This window comes from Panulirus ornatus, chromosome 2 (assembly GCF_036320965.1).
Source record: "Panulirus ornatus isolate Po-2019 chromosome 2, ASM3632096v1, whole genome shotgun sequence".
In the NCBI taxonomy this organism is placed as follows: domain Eukaryota; kingdom Metazoa; phylum Arthropoda; class Malacostraca; order Decapoda; family Palinuridae; genus Panulirus; species Panulirus ornatus.
In genome coordinates, this window is record NC_092225.1 from 32851300 (window position 1) to 32869660 (window position 18361).

The window sequence follows — 18361 nt, forward strand, 5'->3', positions numbered from 1 at the left end:
AGTGTTTTAGATATCTGGGAGTGGACTTAGTAGCGACTGGAATCATGGAAGCGGAAGTGAGTCACAGGGCGGGGGAGAGGTCAAAGGTTCTGAAAGCGATGAAGAATATGTGGAAGAAGAGAATGTTATCTTGGAGAGCAAAAATGGGTATGTTTGAAGGAATAGTAGTTCCAATAATATCATATGGTTGCACGGCATGGGCTATAGATAGGGTTGTACGGATGAGGGTGGATGTGTTGGAAATGAAATGTTTGAGGATAATATGAGGTGTGAGGTGGTTTGATTACGTAAGCAATGAAAGGGTAAGAGAGATGTGTAGTAATAAAAAGAGTGTGGTTGAGAGAGCAGAAGAGGGTGTATTGAAATGATTTGGTCACACTGAGAGAATGAATGAGGAAAGATTGACAAAGAGGATATATGTGACAGAGGTGGAGGGAATGAGAAGTGGGAGATCAAACTAGGGGTGGAAGGATGGAGTGAAAAAGATTTTGAGCGATTGGGGCCTGAACATACAGGAGGGTGAAAGGCATGCAAGGAATAGAGTGCACTGGAATGATGTGGTATACCAGGGTTGACATGCTGACATGCTGTCAATGGATTGAACCTGGGCATATGAAGCGTATGGGGTAAACCATGGAAAGTTTTGTGGGGCTTGGATGTGGAAAGGGAGCTGTGGTTTCAGTGCATTATACATGACAGCTAGAGACTGAGTGTAAACAAATGCGGCCTTTGTTGTCTTTTCCTAGTGCTACCTCGCATGCGTGCGGGAGGGAGGGGGGTGCCATTTCATGTGTGGCGGGATGGTGACGGGAATGGATGAAGGCAGCAAGAATGTAATGTACATGTGTATATATGTATATGTCTGTGTATGTATATGTTGAAATGTAAAGGTATGTATGTGTGTGTGTGTGTGTGGGCATTTATGTATATACATGTGTATTTGGGTGGGGTGGGCCATTCTTTCATCTGTTTCCTTGCGCTACCTCGCTAATGTGGGAGACAGCGACTAAGTATACAAAAAAAATAATAACAACAATAATAATAATACACAATCATTTTTGATAGTACTCACTGATGCTGTTACTCCTCCCACTACAGCTAAGTTGCGACGATGAGGATTAGCCATAGAATATCGTGCATGAAGTTTACGGCCCACCCAAATGGGAATTCCTGTAGATGAAATGCAAGTCTTTTGAAAAGGAAACTTGAGTATCACCTAAAATATACAAAATTCCAACACTTTCATAGTAACAACACTTTGATGCATTCTACTATGCTAAGCATAACAAAATATAAAATTTCTTTAGCTAACTTCGTCATTACCACACACTATGTGCATTCAATAGCATTTCCACATCAATCTTTTATGCCTGATATATATTTTCTTACTCTGAATTTCCTACTTTTTCAGTATGCATGTCTTCCCAAAGCATTCTTTTATTTTCTCTTTAGTTCAATGGTAATCTCTCACCCTACACTCTAATTTGCTCTCTTTCTCAGTTCCTGTACCTTTCTCATAACCTTCTGTTACTTTCTCTTCTACATCTTCGAATCATTCACACTGTCCCCCTGCAAATACCTTCCATACACCATATGTCCATAAGCTGTCTCAGGCAGTATATGTTACTATGTGGGATGAAGTGAGTCACAGGCACTGAGAAGAATGCAGAAAGAGAGGTGATTGTCTGTAGGGGTAAAGACAGGTATGCCTGAAAAGTACAGAGTGCCTAAAGTACAGAGGGCCAAAAAATGTTGTATGGTTGTATGAATACAAGTTTTGGGCTAAGAATGCACATGAGTGCAGGAGGGTGGATGTGCTGGAAATTAAATACCTGAAGACAATATGTGGTATGAGATTGATTGATGGTACAGTATGCAAAATGATATTGTAAGAAAGTGTAAGAAAAAAGTGTGATAGAAAGTGTAGTCTCACAGAGAGATGAACAAGGTATGCTGAAAGGGCTCAAACATGCAGAGGAGTAAATGAAATCAACACACTATCTAAAAGGACCTATGAATTTGAGTAAGTGAGCTTGGAAAGGAGACTTGTGTGAGGAAGTACCAGGAGAGATTAAATACAGAATGGCAAAAGGTGAGAGCAAATGACTAAAGGGGAGTGGGGGAGGAATGGGATGTATTTAGGGAAGCAGTGATGACCTGTGCAAAAGATGCATGTAACACTGAGAAAGGTGGGAGGTGGGCAGATAAGAAAGGGTAGAGTGGTGGGATGAAGATGTAAGATTTATGGAAAGAGAGGAGAGGGGCGTTTGAATGATTTTTGCAGGGAAATAGTGCAAACGACTGGGAGATTTATAAAAGAAAGCGGCAGAGAAAGGTGCAAGAGATGAAAAAGAGGGCAAATGAGAGTAGGGGTGAGAGAGTATCATTAAATTTTAGGGAGAATAAAAAGATGTTTTGGAAGGAGGTAAAGTGCATAGGACAAGAGAACAAATGGGAATATCAGTGAAGGGGGCTAATGGGGATATAATTAACAAGTAGTGATGAAGAGAAGATGGAGTGAATATTTTGAAGGTTTGTTGAATGTGTTTGATGATAGAGTGGCAGATATAAGGTGTTTTGATTGGGGTGGTGTGTAAAGTGAGAGGGTCAGGGAGAATGGTTTGGTGAACAGAGAAGAGGTAGTGAAAGCTTTGCAGAAGATGAAAGCCAGCAAGGCAGCGGGTTTGGATGGTACTGCAGCAGAATTTATAAAAAAAAAAAAAAAAAAGGGGGGATGAGTGTTGCTGACTGGTTGGTAAGGGTATTCAATGCATGTATGGATCATGGTGAAGCATAGTGCCATTGTACAAAGGCAATGAGGATAAAGGTTAGTGTTCAAATTACAGAGGCATAAGTTTGTTGAGTATTCCTGGGAAATTATATGGGAGGGTATTGACTGAGAGGGTAAAGGCATGTACAGAGCATCAGATTGGGGAAGAGCAGTGTGGTTTCAGAAGTGGTAGAGGATGTGTGGATCAGATGTTTGCTCTGAAGAATGTATGTGAGAAATATTTAGAAAAACATTTATGTAGCATTTACGGATCTGGAGAAGGTATATGAAAGGGTGGATAGAGATGCTTTGTGGAAGGTATTAAGAGTATAGGGTGTGGGAGGTAAGTTGCTAGAAGCAGTGAAAAGATTTTATCATGGACGTAAGACATGTGTACATTAGGAAGAGAGGAAAGTGATTGGTTCCCAGTGAATGTCAGTTTGCGGCAGGGGTGCGTGATGTCTCCATGGTTGTTTAATTTGTTTATGGATAGGGTGGTTAGGGAGGTGAATGCAAGAGTTCTGAAGAGAAGGGCAAGTATGCAGTCTGTTATGGATGAGAGGGCTTGAAAAGAGAGTCACTTGTTGTTTGCTGATGATACAGCACTGGTGGCTGATTCGGGTGAGAAACTGCACGTGGTGGTGACTGAGCATGGTAAAGTGTGTGCAACATGAAAGTTGAGAGTAAACGTGAATAAGAGAAAGGTTTTAGGTTCAGTAGGGTTAAGGAACAAGTTAATTGGGAGGTAGTTTTGAATGGAGAAAAACTGAAGGAAGTGAAGTGTTTTAGATATCTGGGAGAGGACTTAGCAGTGGATGGAACCATGGAAGCAGAGGTGAGTCACAGGGTGGGGGAGGGAGCAAAGGTTCTGGGAGCGTTGAAGAATGTGTGGAAAGCGAGAACATTATCTTGGAGAGCAAAAATCGGTATGTTTGAAGGAATAGTGGTTCCAACAATGTTACATGCTTGTGAGGCATGGGCTATAGATAGGGTTGTGCAGAGGAGGGTGAATGTGTTGGTAATGAAATGTTTGAGGAAAATATGTAGTGTGAGGTGGCTTGATTAAGTAATGAAAGGGTAAGAATGTGTGGTAATAAAAAGAGTGTGGTTAAGAGAGCAGAAGAGGGTGTGCTGAAATGGTATGGACACATGGAGAGAATGAGTGAGGAAAGATTGACAAAAAAGATATATGTGTCAGAGGTGGAGAGAAGGAGGAGAAGCAGGAGGCCAGATTGGAGGTGGAAGGATGGAGTGAAAAAGATTTTGAGCGATTGGGGCCTGAACGTACTGGAGGGTGAAAGGCATGCAAGGAAAAGAGTGAATTGGAACGACGTGGTATACCAGGATCGATGTGCTGTCAATGGAATGAACCAGGGCATGTGAAGCATCTAGCGTAAACCATGGAAAGGTCTGTGGGACCTGGATGTGGAAAGGGAGCTGTGGTTCGGTGCATTACGCATGACAGCTAGAGACTGAGTGTGAACGAATGTGGCCTTTGTTTTCTCTTCCTTGCGCTACCTCAAGTGCGTGCAGGGGGAGGGGGTGCCATTTCATATGTGGCACGGTGGCAGCGGGAATGGATGAAGGCAGCAAAAATGAATATGTACATGTGTATATATAAATACAAATATGCAGACATTACATACATACACATGCCTTCATCCACTCCTGTTGCTACCCCGTCCCACAGGAAAACAGCATTGCTATCCCCTGCTTCAGCAAGGCAGTGCTAGGAAAACAGACAAAAAGGCCACATTCGTTCACACTCAGTCTCTAGCTGTCATGTGTAATGCACCAAAACCACAGCTCCCTATCCACAATCAAGCCCCACAGAACATCTATGGTTTACCTCAGATGCTTCAAAAGCCCTGGTTCAATCCACCTCATTCCATTTCACTCTATTCCTTGCACGTCTCTCACCCTCCTCTATGTTCAGGCCCCGATCACTCAAAATTTTTTTCACTCCATCCTTTTACCTCCAATTTGGTCTCCTGCTTCTCCCTGTTCCCTCCACCTCTGACACATATATCCTCTTTGTCAATCTTTCCTTACTCATTCTCTCCAGGAAACAGACGAAGATGGGCCCATCCACTCATATACACATAGGCATACATATATGCCCAAACATGCACATATACATACATATACATATCAACATATGTACATACATATGCACATATACATACATCTATATACACATACAGACATATATACACATGTACATATTAATACTTGCTTGCCATCATTCATTCCTGGTGCTACCCTGCCCCACAGGAAACACCATCACTACCCCCTCCTTCAATGAGATAGCACCAATAAAACAGAAAAAAAAAGTCACATTCATTCACACTTAGTCTCTAGCTGTCATGTGTAATGCACCGAAACCATAGCTCCCTCTCCACATCCATGCCCAACAGACCTTTCCATGGTTTACCTTAGATGTCTCACATGCCCTGGTTCAGTCCAGTGACAGCCTGAACATGCAGGAGGGTGAAAGGCATGTATGGGAAAGAGTGAACAGTAGTGATGTGCAATAAAGGGGTTAATGTGTTGTCCATGGACTAAACCAGGGGATTTAACGCAGCCAGGGAAAACAGGGGAAAGGTCTTTGGGACCTAGTTGTGGATAGAGGGCTGTGGTTTCAGTATACTGGCCACAACAACCAGAGAATGGATGAGAGTGAATAAGGCCTTTTATTCATCTGCACCTGGCACTATCTCTATTATAAGAAACAGCAAAAAAAAGTATGTTAGAAAAGAAAAAAGAATACCTGTTTCCCAACTGTCATATCCTAATCAATAATAGACAGTACAATAAATCTACAAATGACAATAAATCTACAAATGTTTCTGAAACATAAGTTCTGCATAAAAGAAAAATAGAGTGAAGAAATACAATGATGAGGAGTTTTATCATGGGTCTGCATGCATACAAGCAAATTAATCTGATTACTACCCTACCCTGAACTAAAAATATCAACAACCCTGCTAGAAGGTCAATAATTTTCACGTACAAAAGGCACAGCCAAAATATAAAGACAATTGAAAGTAAATGACAAATCTTACATTAGCTTTAGCTAAGTCTATATGGACCATCCAAATTAATGAACAAAGGTAGGAGATCACTAATACATTGCTTATTTACCAATAATCATGGCAGGGACAGCCAAACCTGCCACCAAGCCTATGCCAAGAGGAGCACCTACAAGAGTGCCCAACTGCCAAAGGATCTTCTTCTTTCTTGACCAAGGCTTCTTCCCCCAGAAAGTACATCCAGATGGGCTGTTGGATGAACACAGAGCATAATGTCAGTTGCAGCAGAGGTACACTAACCAAATGATTATACATCTCTACTGTTAAATAAAAGAGTGGTCATTATTTCATCTTAATTTATTTTTTATCATACTTAATCGCCGTCTCCCACACCAGCGAGGTAACAAAAGAAATCAGACAAGGAATGGCCCAACCCACCCATGTATGCATGTATCTACATAAATGCCCATACATGCATATGCATACATACATATACATTTCAACATATACATACATGTATATACACGTACATATCCATACTTGCTGCTTTCATCCAATCCCGTCGCCACCCTGCCACACATGAAATAGCATCCCCGCCAACCACTGAAGCAGCGCCAGGAACAGACAAAAAAAGGCCACATTTGTTCACACAGCCTCTAGCTGTCATGTGTAATGTACCAAAACCACAGCTCCCTTTCCACATCCACATACCCTGGTTCAAGCCATTGACAGCACATTGACCCCAGTACACCACATAGTTCCAATTCACTCTATTCCTTGCACGTCTTTCACCCTCCTGTATGTTCAGGCCGTAATCAATCAAAATCTTTTTCAATTCATCCTTCCACCTCCAATCTGGTCTCCCACTTCTTCCCTCCACCTCTGACACATATAACCCCTTTGTCAATCTTTCCTCACTCAATCTCTCCATGTGTCTATTTCAACACGCCCTCTTCTGCTCTCTCAACCACACTCTCTCTCTCTCTCTCAAAAAAAAAAAAAGACACTATCAACCACATCTACCATTCTATTCTGGGCATAAATTATATGCGCAATCAGTGAAATAAATCATTACATATTAAAATCAAAAAGCAATACAAAACTTCTTTCATTGTTGGTGGTGATACTGCAATTCTGAGATTCTTAGCTTATTTTGCTTAAATTTAACCCTAGCTATAGCTTCTAAGACATATGAGAGTGTCAGTTGTGGTGTCAAACATAAAAGTACCTGTATTTCATTTATCTATTTAATTTACATTTAATATTTGTTTAACTTAAATTTCTAACAGTCCACTGTATACTTTAAACACATGGGAGATGTATATTAGAGGATTAGAGGTGTGTTGATGAATTATTATTACATGACCACAGTGGGTCACGCAAAATGGTTAATCCAGCAAGGCTTTGGAACCAAAAGAGCCAGAAAATCGGTGGTGTACCTATACATTACATCCACAGACATCAAGGTCAGAACACAAAGAAAAACTTATCAGATTTTCTGAGCAGCTACTGATACATCAGCATGTCAAAGGCTTGCAGCAATTTTGAATATTGCTATAAGCATATAAGATGTATGTTAGATTTGGCATAAGACTATGTGGCATGCGATGACTGTATCCTCCATGAAAATGCTACCTACACAAACTTTTCTTTAGCAGATCTTGAAAATATCTGACTCATGACATTCTGTTCTGAATGCAGGTAAAAGCATAAATCATATAATGTCATTGAAGGTAAGCTTTGCTGCAGCATTTCCCTTCTGCCTGCACCATGAGAAGCAATGAAATGCAAGAAGTATGATAATGCTAGATACAGGTAACTTAAAGAAGGTAAATGTAAGACTTTTTCATTAAAACCAAAGTACAAAAACATCAGTGAGTGGAAGGCTGACAAAATACAATATACAGCCTGAATACAGCAGACACTCACCCATTCTAATGGGAAAGTCAAAAAGCCATTCCAGTCTCCATCTGTCACCACACAGTTTACAGTCTAGCAGAATCATCCTACCTTAATACTGCATTTAAAAGACTGTGCGTCCCTTGGGACAGGACAGAAAGAATACTTCCCACACATTCCCTGTGTGTCATAGAAAGCAACTTAAATGGAAGGGAGTGGGGGTTGTAAATCCTACTTTCCCATTTTCAATTTTCCAAAAGAAGGAACAGAGAAGGGGGCCACGTGAGAGATTTCCTCCAAGGCTCAGTCCTCTGTTCTTAATGCTATCTTGCTAATGTGGGAAATGGCAAATGTTTGGGAAAAAAATGATTTTCATCATTATTATCATTATTATTATTATTATTATTATTATTATTATTATTATTATTATTATTATTTTTTATTATATATTTTATTATACTTTGTCGCTGTCTCCCGCGTTTGCGAGGTAGCGCAAGGAAACAGACGAAAGAAATGGCCCAACCCACCCCCCCATACACATGTATATACATACGTCCACACACGCAAATATACATACCTACACAGCTTTCCATGGTTTACCCCAGACGCTTCACATGCCTTGCTTCAATCCACTGACAGCACGTCAACCCCGGTATACCACATCGATCCAATTCACTCTATTCCTTGCCCTCCTTTCACCCTCCTGCATGTTCAGGCCCCGATCACACAAAATCTTTTTCACTCCATCTTTCCACCTCCAATTTGGTCTCCCTCTTCTCCTTGTTCCTTCCACCTCCGACACATATATCCTCTTGGTCAATCTTTCCTCACTCATCCTCTCCATGTGCCCAAACCACTTCAAAACACCCTCTTCTGCTCTCTCAACCACGCTCTTTTTATTTCCACACATCTCTCTTACCCTTACGTTACTCACTCGATCAAACCACCTCACACCACACATTGTCCTCAAACATCTCATTTCCAGCACATCCATCCTCCTGCGCACAACTCGCAACCATACAACATTGTTGGAACCACTATTCCTTCAAACATACCCATTTTTGCTTTCCGAGATAATGTTCTCGACTTCCACACAGTCTTCAAGGCCCCCAGGATTTTCGCCCCCTCCCCCACCCTATGATCCACTTCTGCTTCCATGGTTCCATCCGCTGCCAGATCCACTCCCAGATATCTAAAACACTTCACTTCCTCCAGTTTTTCTCCATTCAAACTCACCTCCCAAGTGATTTGACCCTCAACCCTACTGTACCTAATAACCTTGCTCTTATTCACATTTACTCTTAACTTTCTTCTTTCACACACTTTTCCAAACTCAGTCACCAGCTTCTGCAGTTTCTCACATGAATCAGCCACCAGCGCTGTATCATCAGCGAACAACAACTGACTCACTTCCCAAGCTCTCTCATCCCCAACAGACTTCATACTTGCCCCTCTTTCCAAAACTCTTGCATTTACCTCCCTAACAACCCCATCCATAAACAAATTAAACAACCATGGAGACATCACACACCCCTGCCGCAAACCTACATTCACTGAGAACCAATCACTTTCCTCTCCTCCTACACGTACACATGCCTTACATCCTCGATAAAAACTTTTCACTGCTTCTAACAACTTTCCTCCCACACCATATATTCTTAATACCTTCCACAGAGCATCTCTATCAACTCTATCATATGCCTTCTCCAGATCCATAAATGCTACGTACAAATCCATTTGCTTTTCTAAGTATTTCTCACATACATTCTTCAAAGCAAACACCTGATCCACACATCCTCTACCACTTCTGAAACCACACTGCTCTTCCCCAATCTGATGCTCTGTACATGCCTTCACCCTCTCAATCAATACCCTCCCATATAATTTACCAGGAATACTCAACAAACTTATACCTCTGTAATTTGAGCACTCACTCTTATCCCCTTTGCCTTTGTACAATGGCACTATGCACGCATTCCGCCAATCCTCAGGCACCTCACCATGAGTCATACATACATTAAATAACCTTACCAACCAGTCAACAATACAGTCACCCCCTTTTTTAATAAATTCCACTGCAATACCATCCAAACCCGCTGCCTTGCCGGCTTTCATCTTCCGCAAAGCTTTCACTACCTCTTCTCTGTTTACCAAATCATTTTCCCTAACCCTCTCACTTTGCACACCACCTCGACCAAAACACCCCATATCTGCCACTCTATCATCAAACACATTCAACAAACCTTCAAAATACTCACTCCATCTCCTTCTCACATCACCACTACTTGTTATCACCTCCCCACTTGCGCCCTTCACTGAAGTTCCCATTTGCTCCCTTGTCTTACGCACTTTATTTACCTCCTTCCAGAACATCTTTTTATTCTCCCTAAAATTTAATTTAATTTAATTATTATTGTTATTATTACTGTACATAATCACTGTTTCAAGTGTCAGCAAGGTAGAGCCAGGAAACACATGAAGAATGGCCCATCCATTCATATAAATTTACATAAACGCCAACATACGCATATATACATAAAAAACGAAAAAATATTGCAATACTACACTAGTTGTAGAAAGAAATGATTATGGAGGCCTTTATGTAGCATAGTACTTTCTAATATATTTTACAGAAAATAATCTTCTGTGATGGCCTCCTTTTGCATGTATACCAGGCAAGTATCAGAGATTAAGTAAATCTTCTTTTCATGGACGTCAAAAGCAGAAGATGTAGAACATTTAGTAAGCCTTCTTTTCTTGACCTTCTCTCATTGCCTATGGCATATAAAAACAAAGATGCATGAGGGAAACAATTTGGAGGATTTCTATTTCTAAAATAATTTCTAAAGTGACATGGTGTGATGTTACCAATGAAAAATGAAGTATTCAATAAGCAAATAATTCTACCATCAGATGCACTCAGTAAATCTACAAATCATAAAGCTTTTAAAAATGTCATAATAACATTGTCTTTCACTGACATACACTCTTAAGTTCCTCCATTCAAACACTCTTCCAAACTCAGTCACCAACTTCTGCAGTCTCTCATTCAAATCTGCCACCAGCACTGTATCATCAGATAACAACAACTGACTTGCTTCCGAAGACCATTCATCCCCTACAGACTGCATACTAACCCCTCTCCCCAAGACTCTTGCATTTACTTTCCTGACCACCCCATCCATAAACAAACTAAAACAACCATGGTGACATCACACACCCCTAATGCAAAACAACCTTCACTTGGAACCACCCACTCTCTTCTCTAAAGAATTCTGCACATTCACATGCCTCGCACCCTTGAAAAAACTTCTCTGCTTCTAAAAGCTTTCCTGCTACACCATATATCCTCTGGACCTTCCCCAAAGCATCCATATCAATACTATTATATGCTTTCTCCAGATTCATACATGCCACATACAAATCCTTGTGTTTCTTTAAGTATTTTGCATGTTTATCCTTTTAAGCAAACACCTGAGCCACACATCTTCTACCACTTCAGAAAACACACTGTTCCACCCCAATCTGATGCTTTGTACATGCTTTCACCCTCTCAGTCACTACTCTTCCACACAGCTTACCCAGTACACTCAACAAGCTTATGTACATCTCTGTAGTTTGCACACTCACCTTCATCCCCTTGCCTTTATACAATGGCACCATACATGCATTATGCTAATCCTCTGACACCTCAACTTGATCCATATATACACTGAAAATCCTAACCAAACAATAAGAAAAACAGTCATCCCTTTTCTTCTGAAATTCTACAGCAATACCATCAACTCCAGCCACCTTGCCGTATTTCATCTTTCATAAGGCTTTCATCCCCTCTTTTTGCTTCATCAAAACACTCTCTATGACTCTCTCATTTTGCATACCCCCTCAATCTAAACACCCTACATCTGCCACTCTTATCATCAATGACATGCAATTGTACTTCAAAGTATTCACTCTATCTCCTCATCACTTTTTCACTATCTGTTAACACTTCCCCATTTGCCCCTTCACTGAGGTTCCCATCTGTTCTTTTGTTTCCATCACACTATCTACCTCCTTCCAAAACATATAATTCTTCCTAAACTTTACTAATGCTTGCTCACCCTAACTTGCATTTGCCTTCTTTTTCAAACTCTCCACCTTCCTCTTGATCTCATGCCACTTCCTATCTCTCCTTAACATTTACACTCATTCCTTGTACGTACTACACATATACTTCTCTTTCTCTTTTACTTACAACTTCACTTCATTCCACCACTCACGTCCCTTTCTAATCCGCCCACTCCACATCTTACACATAACATGCATTTCTTGCACAGGCCAGCAATCTTTCCCTATGTATCTCCCATACTTCGCCCTCATCCCTAGCTTTGTTTATTCTCACCTTTTGGCACTCTACACTCAATCTCTTCTGGTATCTATTCACACAAGTCTCTTTTCCAAGCTCACTTACCCTCACCACTCTCTTCCCATCCATAATGTTCTCTCTTTTCTAAAAACCTCTATAAATGTTCAACTTCACCTCTACAAGATAATGCTCAGACATCCCACTAGCTGCCCCTCTCAGCACATTTACATTCAAAGGTCTCCCTTTCACACAACTATCAATCAGCATATGATCCAGTAATTCCTGCAGACCGCTTTTCTTACCCACCTACATATACTTATGTATGACCCTCTTTCTGAACCATGTATTCCCAATTACCAGTCCTTTTCCAGCACACAATTCCACAAGCTGATTACCATTTCCATTAACAATACTGAATACCTCCTACCCCTCAATTATACCCTCAACTGCCTCACTGATCACCTTCGCATTTGAATAACTCATCACTAATACTTGGTCTCTTGCATCAAAATTGCTAAAACACTCACTCAACTGCTTCAAAACAGTTGTCATTAATGTACCTACTTCTCTTGGCCATGTGCATAAGCACAAATAATAACCCACCTCTCACCATATAGTTTCACTTTTACCCACATCAGTCTTGAGCTCACTTCCGTAATTACTCTCTTTCACACATTCCAACGTCTCTTGTTTTAGCAGTAGTGCTACTCCTTTTTTAACTCTTATCCCTTCACCAACCCCTAAATTTACTCCTAAGATATTTCCAAACCATTCTTCCCCTTTACCCTTGAGCTTTGTTTCACTCTGAGCCAGAACAGCCAGGTTTTTTGTCTTAAATGTACTATCTGTCTCCACTTTCTTCTCATCTTGGTTACATCCACACACATTTAAACAGCGCAACCTGAGCTTTAGAGGAAGGTCAGCACTCCCCACCTGGCTCCTTCTATTTCATCTTTCAGAAATTGAAATAAAAGAAAGGTAGGGTTTCCAGCCACCTGCTCCAACCCACTTTTAGTCCTCTTCTATAACACAAAGGGCATATGAAGATGGAATTCTCTCTCTCCTACCCCATATATGAATATGAACTGGCAAATTTGGCAACAATGACACACCTGAGCACTTCCATCCCCATCATGTCTGCCTGAGCACTTCCATCCCCATCATGTCTGGTCTTCAGACTAACCAAGACTGACCATACAGTGGATGCATTTGACACTCATACAAACCTCTATCCCTACCTGTAACCAGGTCATAACCTTACAATAGTGGCAAGTTTTTTCAATGCAATGATCTTTGTAGATGCTGATCACATGGCAAAGATCTATGTCTGTGAACATTAAAGGGTTAAGCAATCTTTCACTGTAGATCTTAAAAGGATGGTATATACGAATGACAGGAAAGCAAATGCTGATCTCAATGTCAATTCAAAAGAGAACAACATGGAAAATAAACGACAAGTACAAAAAGGTGAAAATTACAGGAAAATCCTTATCTTTCCACAGCCACTGATAACAATATGCTGATTGAAAAGCATTTCCCCTTGATGTCACATGGAAAAAATTTTTAAGAATATATGGTGTGGGAGGCAAGTTGTTAGAAGCAGTGAAAAGTTTTTATCGACGATGTAAGGCATGTGTACGTGTAGGAAGAGAGGAAAGTGATTGGTTCTCAGTGAATGTAGGTTTGCAGCGGGGGTGTGTGATGTTTCCATGGTTGTTTAATTTGTTTATGGATGGGGTTGTTAGGGAGGTGAATGCAAGAGTTTTGGAAAGACGGGCAAGTATGAAGTCTGTTGGGGATGAGAGAGCTTGGGAAGTGAGTCAGTTGTTGTTCGCTGATGATACAGCGCTGGTGGTTGATTCATTTGAGAAACTGCAGAAGCTGGTGACTGAGTTTGGTAAAGTGCGTGAAAGAAGAAAGTTAAGAGTAAATGTGAATAAGAGCAAGGTTATTAGGTACAGTAGGGTTGAGGGTCAAGTCAATTGGGAGGTAAGTTTGAATGGAGAAAAACTGGAGGAAGTAAAGTGTTTTAGATATCTGGGAGTGGATCTGGCATCGGATGGAACCATGGAAGCGGAAGTGAATCATAGGGTGGGGGAGGGGGTGAAAATTCTGGGAGCCTTGAAGAATGTTTGGAAGTCGAGAACATTATCTTGGAAAGCAAAAATGGGTATGTTGGAAGGAATAGTGGTTCCAACAATGTTGTATGGTTGCGAGGCATGGGCTATGGATAGAGTTGTACGCAGGAGGGTGGATGTGCTGGAAATGAGATGTTTGAGGACAATATGTGGTGTGAGGTGGTTTGATCGAGTAAGTAATGTAAGGGTAAGAGAGATGTGTGGAAATAAAAAGAGTGTGGTTGAGAGAGCAGAAGAGGGTGTTTTGAAATGGTTTGGCCACATGGAGAGAATGAGTGAGGAAAGATTGACTAAGAGGATATATGTGTCAGAGGTGGAGGGAATGAGAAGTGGGAGACCAAATTGGAGATGGAAAGATGGAGTGAAAAAGATTTTGAGTGATCAGGGCCTGAACATGCAGGAGGGTGAAAGGCGTGCAAGGTATAGAGTGAATTGGAACAATGTGGTATACCGGGGTTGACGTGCTGTCAATGGATTGAACCAGGGCATGTGAAGCGTCTGGGGTAAATCATGGAAAGTTCTGTGAGGCCTGGATGTGGAAAGGGAGCTATGGTTTCAGTGCATTATTACATGACAGCTAGAGACTAAGTGTGAATGAATGGGGCCTTTGTTGTCCTTTCCTAGCACTACCTCGCACACATGAGGGGGGAGGGGGTTGTTATTCCATGTGTGGCGAGGTGGTGATGGGAAGAAATAAAGGCAGACAGTATGAATTATGTACATGTGTATATATGTATATGTCTATGTGTGTATATATAGGTGTACACTGAGATGTATACATATGTATATTTGCGTGTGTGGGCGTGTATGTATATACATGTGTATGTGGGTGGGTTGGGCCATTCTTTCGTCTGTTTCCTTGCGCTACCTCGCTAACGCGGGAGACAGCGACAAAGCAAAATAAAAATAATAATAATAACTAATATTCCAGAGTATGATATTCTTTAGATACTTATAATGTAACAGTTTTAAACAACAGTAAAGCCTTTTCAGTTTTAAACAAAAGTAAAGCCTTTTCAATCAATATTGGACCTTAAAGTGATGCACCTTTCAATAGTTTTTTCAGATAGTTTAAGTTTGAACCATTCATACAATTATGGGTACAGATGTTATAATTTATGTTTGGTTGAAGTCTTTCACCTAGAGAGAGCATTTTCTGATTCTGACCTAGCATAAACTTGAATTCCACTTCTTTTTCAGCCTGAACCTCACTGAAAAGTGATGAACCAGAAATGTCAGTTTTTTGATGCACTATTATTACAACTTGATTCTAATTTCATTCCTTCCCTATTAGGTCCATCTAATGATATGTAACTGGAACTGGACAACATTACTACAAGATGCAGAAAACATCCAAAGATCAAGATAGTAAATTACGGCAGTGGTGGGTGGAAACTGGAGCTTGAAGGGGAAGGCTGCACACAATGCAGCTGAAGAGCAACACTGGGGACTAATGTGGTATTGCAAACCACCTCACACCACATATTGTCCTCAAACATCTCATTTCCAACACATCCACCCTCCTCCACACAACCCTATCTATTCCCCATGCCTCACAACCATATAACATTGTCGGAACCACTACCCCTTCAAATATACCCATTCTTTCTTTGAGATAAGGTTCTCGCCTTCCAACCATTCTTCAACGGTCCCAAAACCTTCGCCCCCTTCCCCACCCTGTGACTCGCTTCCGCTTCCATGGTTCCATCTGCTGCTAAATCCACTCCCAGATATCTAAAACACTTCACTTCCTCCAGTTTTTCTCCATTCAAACTTACCTCCCAATTGACTTGTACCTCAACCATACTGAAACTAATAACCTTGCTCTTATTCACATTTACTCTCAGCTTTTATACTATAAAAAACTTTTTTGAATATTCCATAACAAGTTTCTTGCCCAGTTTAATTCCATGTCCTCTGGCTGTTCTATCCATTCATCTCTCAAAGAAGTATTAATTTTTACACCATCAATCTAATCCAAAAACAAAGGTAATGACAGATCACCCTCCCCATTCTCTCTTCCAAGGTGGGAAAATTTGAGGCCTCTAGCCTTTCCTTGTAACTAAGCTTTCTTAATTCTAGTACCATCTTTGATGCTCTCCTCCGGACCTTCACTATTAGCTCCTATTACTTCTATAGTTGTGGTGACCAAACATGGGAAGCATACTCAACTTTTAGCCAACTTTGTAGTACTTCATTACTATTGATAATAACATGTCAAAGACACCAGCAGAACTCTACACACTGGAGTGGATTCTTCAATCCAATCTTGGACTTTTTGAACGAAAATGGATGCACTGAAGCAAAGTGTAATTTGGCTCAGACTGTGTCCTGGGAATTGGAGTGGATTGCACATTTTTTTTTTAAGATTGTTCAATTCATTAAGTGCAACCTTAAACAAGGAGAAAGAGGACATGCAGCAGCAGTTGCATGCAGATGATGCTGTGTTGTTAGCTAAATCGGAAAGAGCTGGATAGAATGGTATGCCATTTCAATGGTAAATATCAAAAAAGGGTGCTGGAAGTGACTGAGTAAAATAGGATTTTATAGTATTCTTTGAAAAGGTGGTAGATCAGCGTATGAGATCAATGTGTGCTGTGAAGAATCAGAAGTTGTAGGTGAGCCTAAATAACTGGGAGTAAAGTTCAGTAAAGAATATCATAGCAGGAGAGCTAAGTTGATGAAAGAAAACATCTTACAAAGGGAAAAAATTAAAGCTGAACTACAAGCTCTGATGAAAGCAAAAAATCTAAGTGCCAAAAGTGCAAAAAGCTTGCATGAAGGGCACTCATCTTGATGCTGATGTATATATGAAAAACCCAAGGGTATATTGGTCAGGATATGTGAAAAAGTCAAAAGCAGGAGAGGCAGATAACCTAAATGCTCTAAGTGGAATTTTATAGATAACCTAAATGCTCTAAGTGGAATTAGCAAAATTGACAATGAAAAAATTAATAAAACATGACACCTAGAGACTGAGTGTTGCTTGGAAAATGAGTATGGATATTTGGAAATGTGAAATATATTGTACATTTTGTTAGAAGTAGAGACAACAGTTGCAAGAACTCATTTGTAGTACATCACTGGATATATAAAGTGCAGTGTGTGCCATGTGCTTTAAAACCCTGGATGGGTGAAGCATTTACCTATTGTATTAAAGTGGTTGGCTGCAGAAAGAGCACTAGTTGCTGAGACTATAATGAAATAGATCACTGTGAAGTACCATGGACACATGTGTGAATTGAGCCGTGATAGTGGAAGGACTGTGCTAATACCCAGTGGTTTAAGTAATACTTATCATTGTTTAGCACTGGTTGATTGTACCGAGGAAAGGCAACATGCTGGTTTGTTGTGACCCAAGCTTAGCTAAATTTTATCTTCAGAACCATTTAAGATCAGTTGAAAAATAATTGTTCAGATTTATGGCTCTGCATGTCTTTCTCAGGGAATTCATTTCACTGTCCTCCAACTACATGCTCCCCATTCTCGTCATTGTAAATGACAAGGTAGGACCATTTGTCTCGTGCATCTACAGATGATGTTTTTATACCTTGAAGTCTGTACATTTTCTCTAAAATACTTCATGCCAAAATTCATTCAGATTTTTTTTTTTTTTTTTTTTTTATACTTTGTCGCTGTCTCCCGCGTTTGCGAGGTAGCGCAAGGAAACAGACGAAAGAAATGGCCCAACCCCCCCCCATACACATGTACATACACACGTCCACACACGCAAATATACATACCTACACAGCTTTCCATGGTTTACCCCAGACGCTTCACATGCCTTGATTCAATCCACTGACAGCACGTCAACCCCTGTATACCACATCGCTCCAATTCACTCTATTCCTTGCCCTCCTTTCACCCTCCTGCATGTTCAGGCCCCGATCACACAAAATCCTTTTCACTCCATCTTTCCACCTCCAGTTTGGTCTCCCTCTTCCCCTCGTTCCCTCCACCTCCGACACATATATCCTCTTGGTCAATCTTTCCTCACTCATTCTCTCCATGTGCCCAAACCATTTCAAAACACCCTCTTCTGCTCTCTCAACCATGCTCTTTTTATTTCCACACATCTCTCTTACCCTTACGTTACTTACTCGATCAAACCACCTCACACCACACATTTTCCTCAAACATCTCATTTCCAGCACATCCATCCTCCCGCGCACAT

At 40.8% G+C, this 18361-nt stretch overlaps 1 protein-coding gene across 1 annotated transcript in view; it reads right to left on the minus strand.

Annotated features, from left to right (window-relative positions):
* The window catches only part of LOC139756061 (E3 ubiquitin-protein ligase RNF19B-like), a 176795-nt gene that overhangs the window by 81169 nt on the left and 77265 nt on the right, over positions 1-18361 (minus strand). Inside the window, exons 8-9 of the mRNA XM_071675061.1 lie at positions 5915-6051; positions 1073-1170 (exon numbers count right to left, since the gene is read on the minus strand). Coding sequence (XP_071531162.1) covers positions 1073-1170; positions 5915-6051 — 235 coding nt within the window. The remainder of the gene's footprint in view (positions 1-1072; positions 1171-5914; positions 6052-18361) is intronic.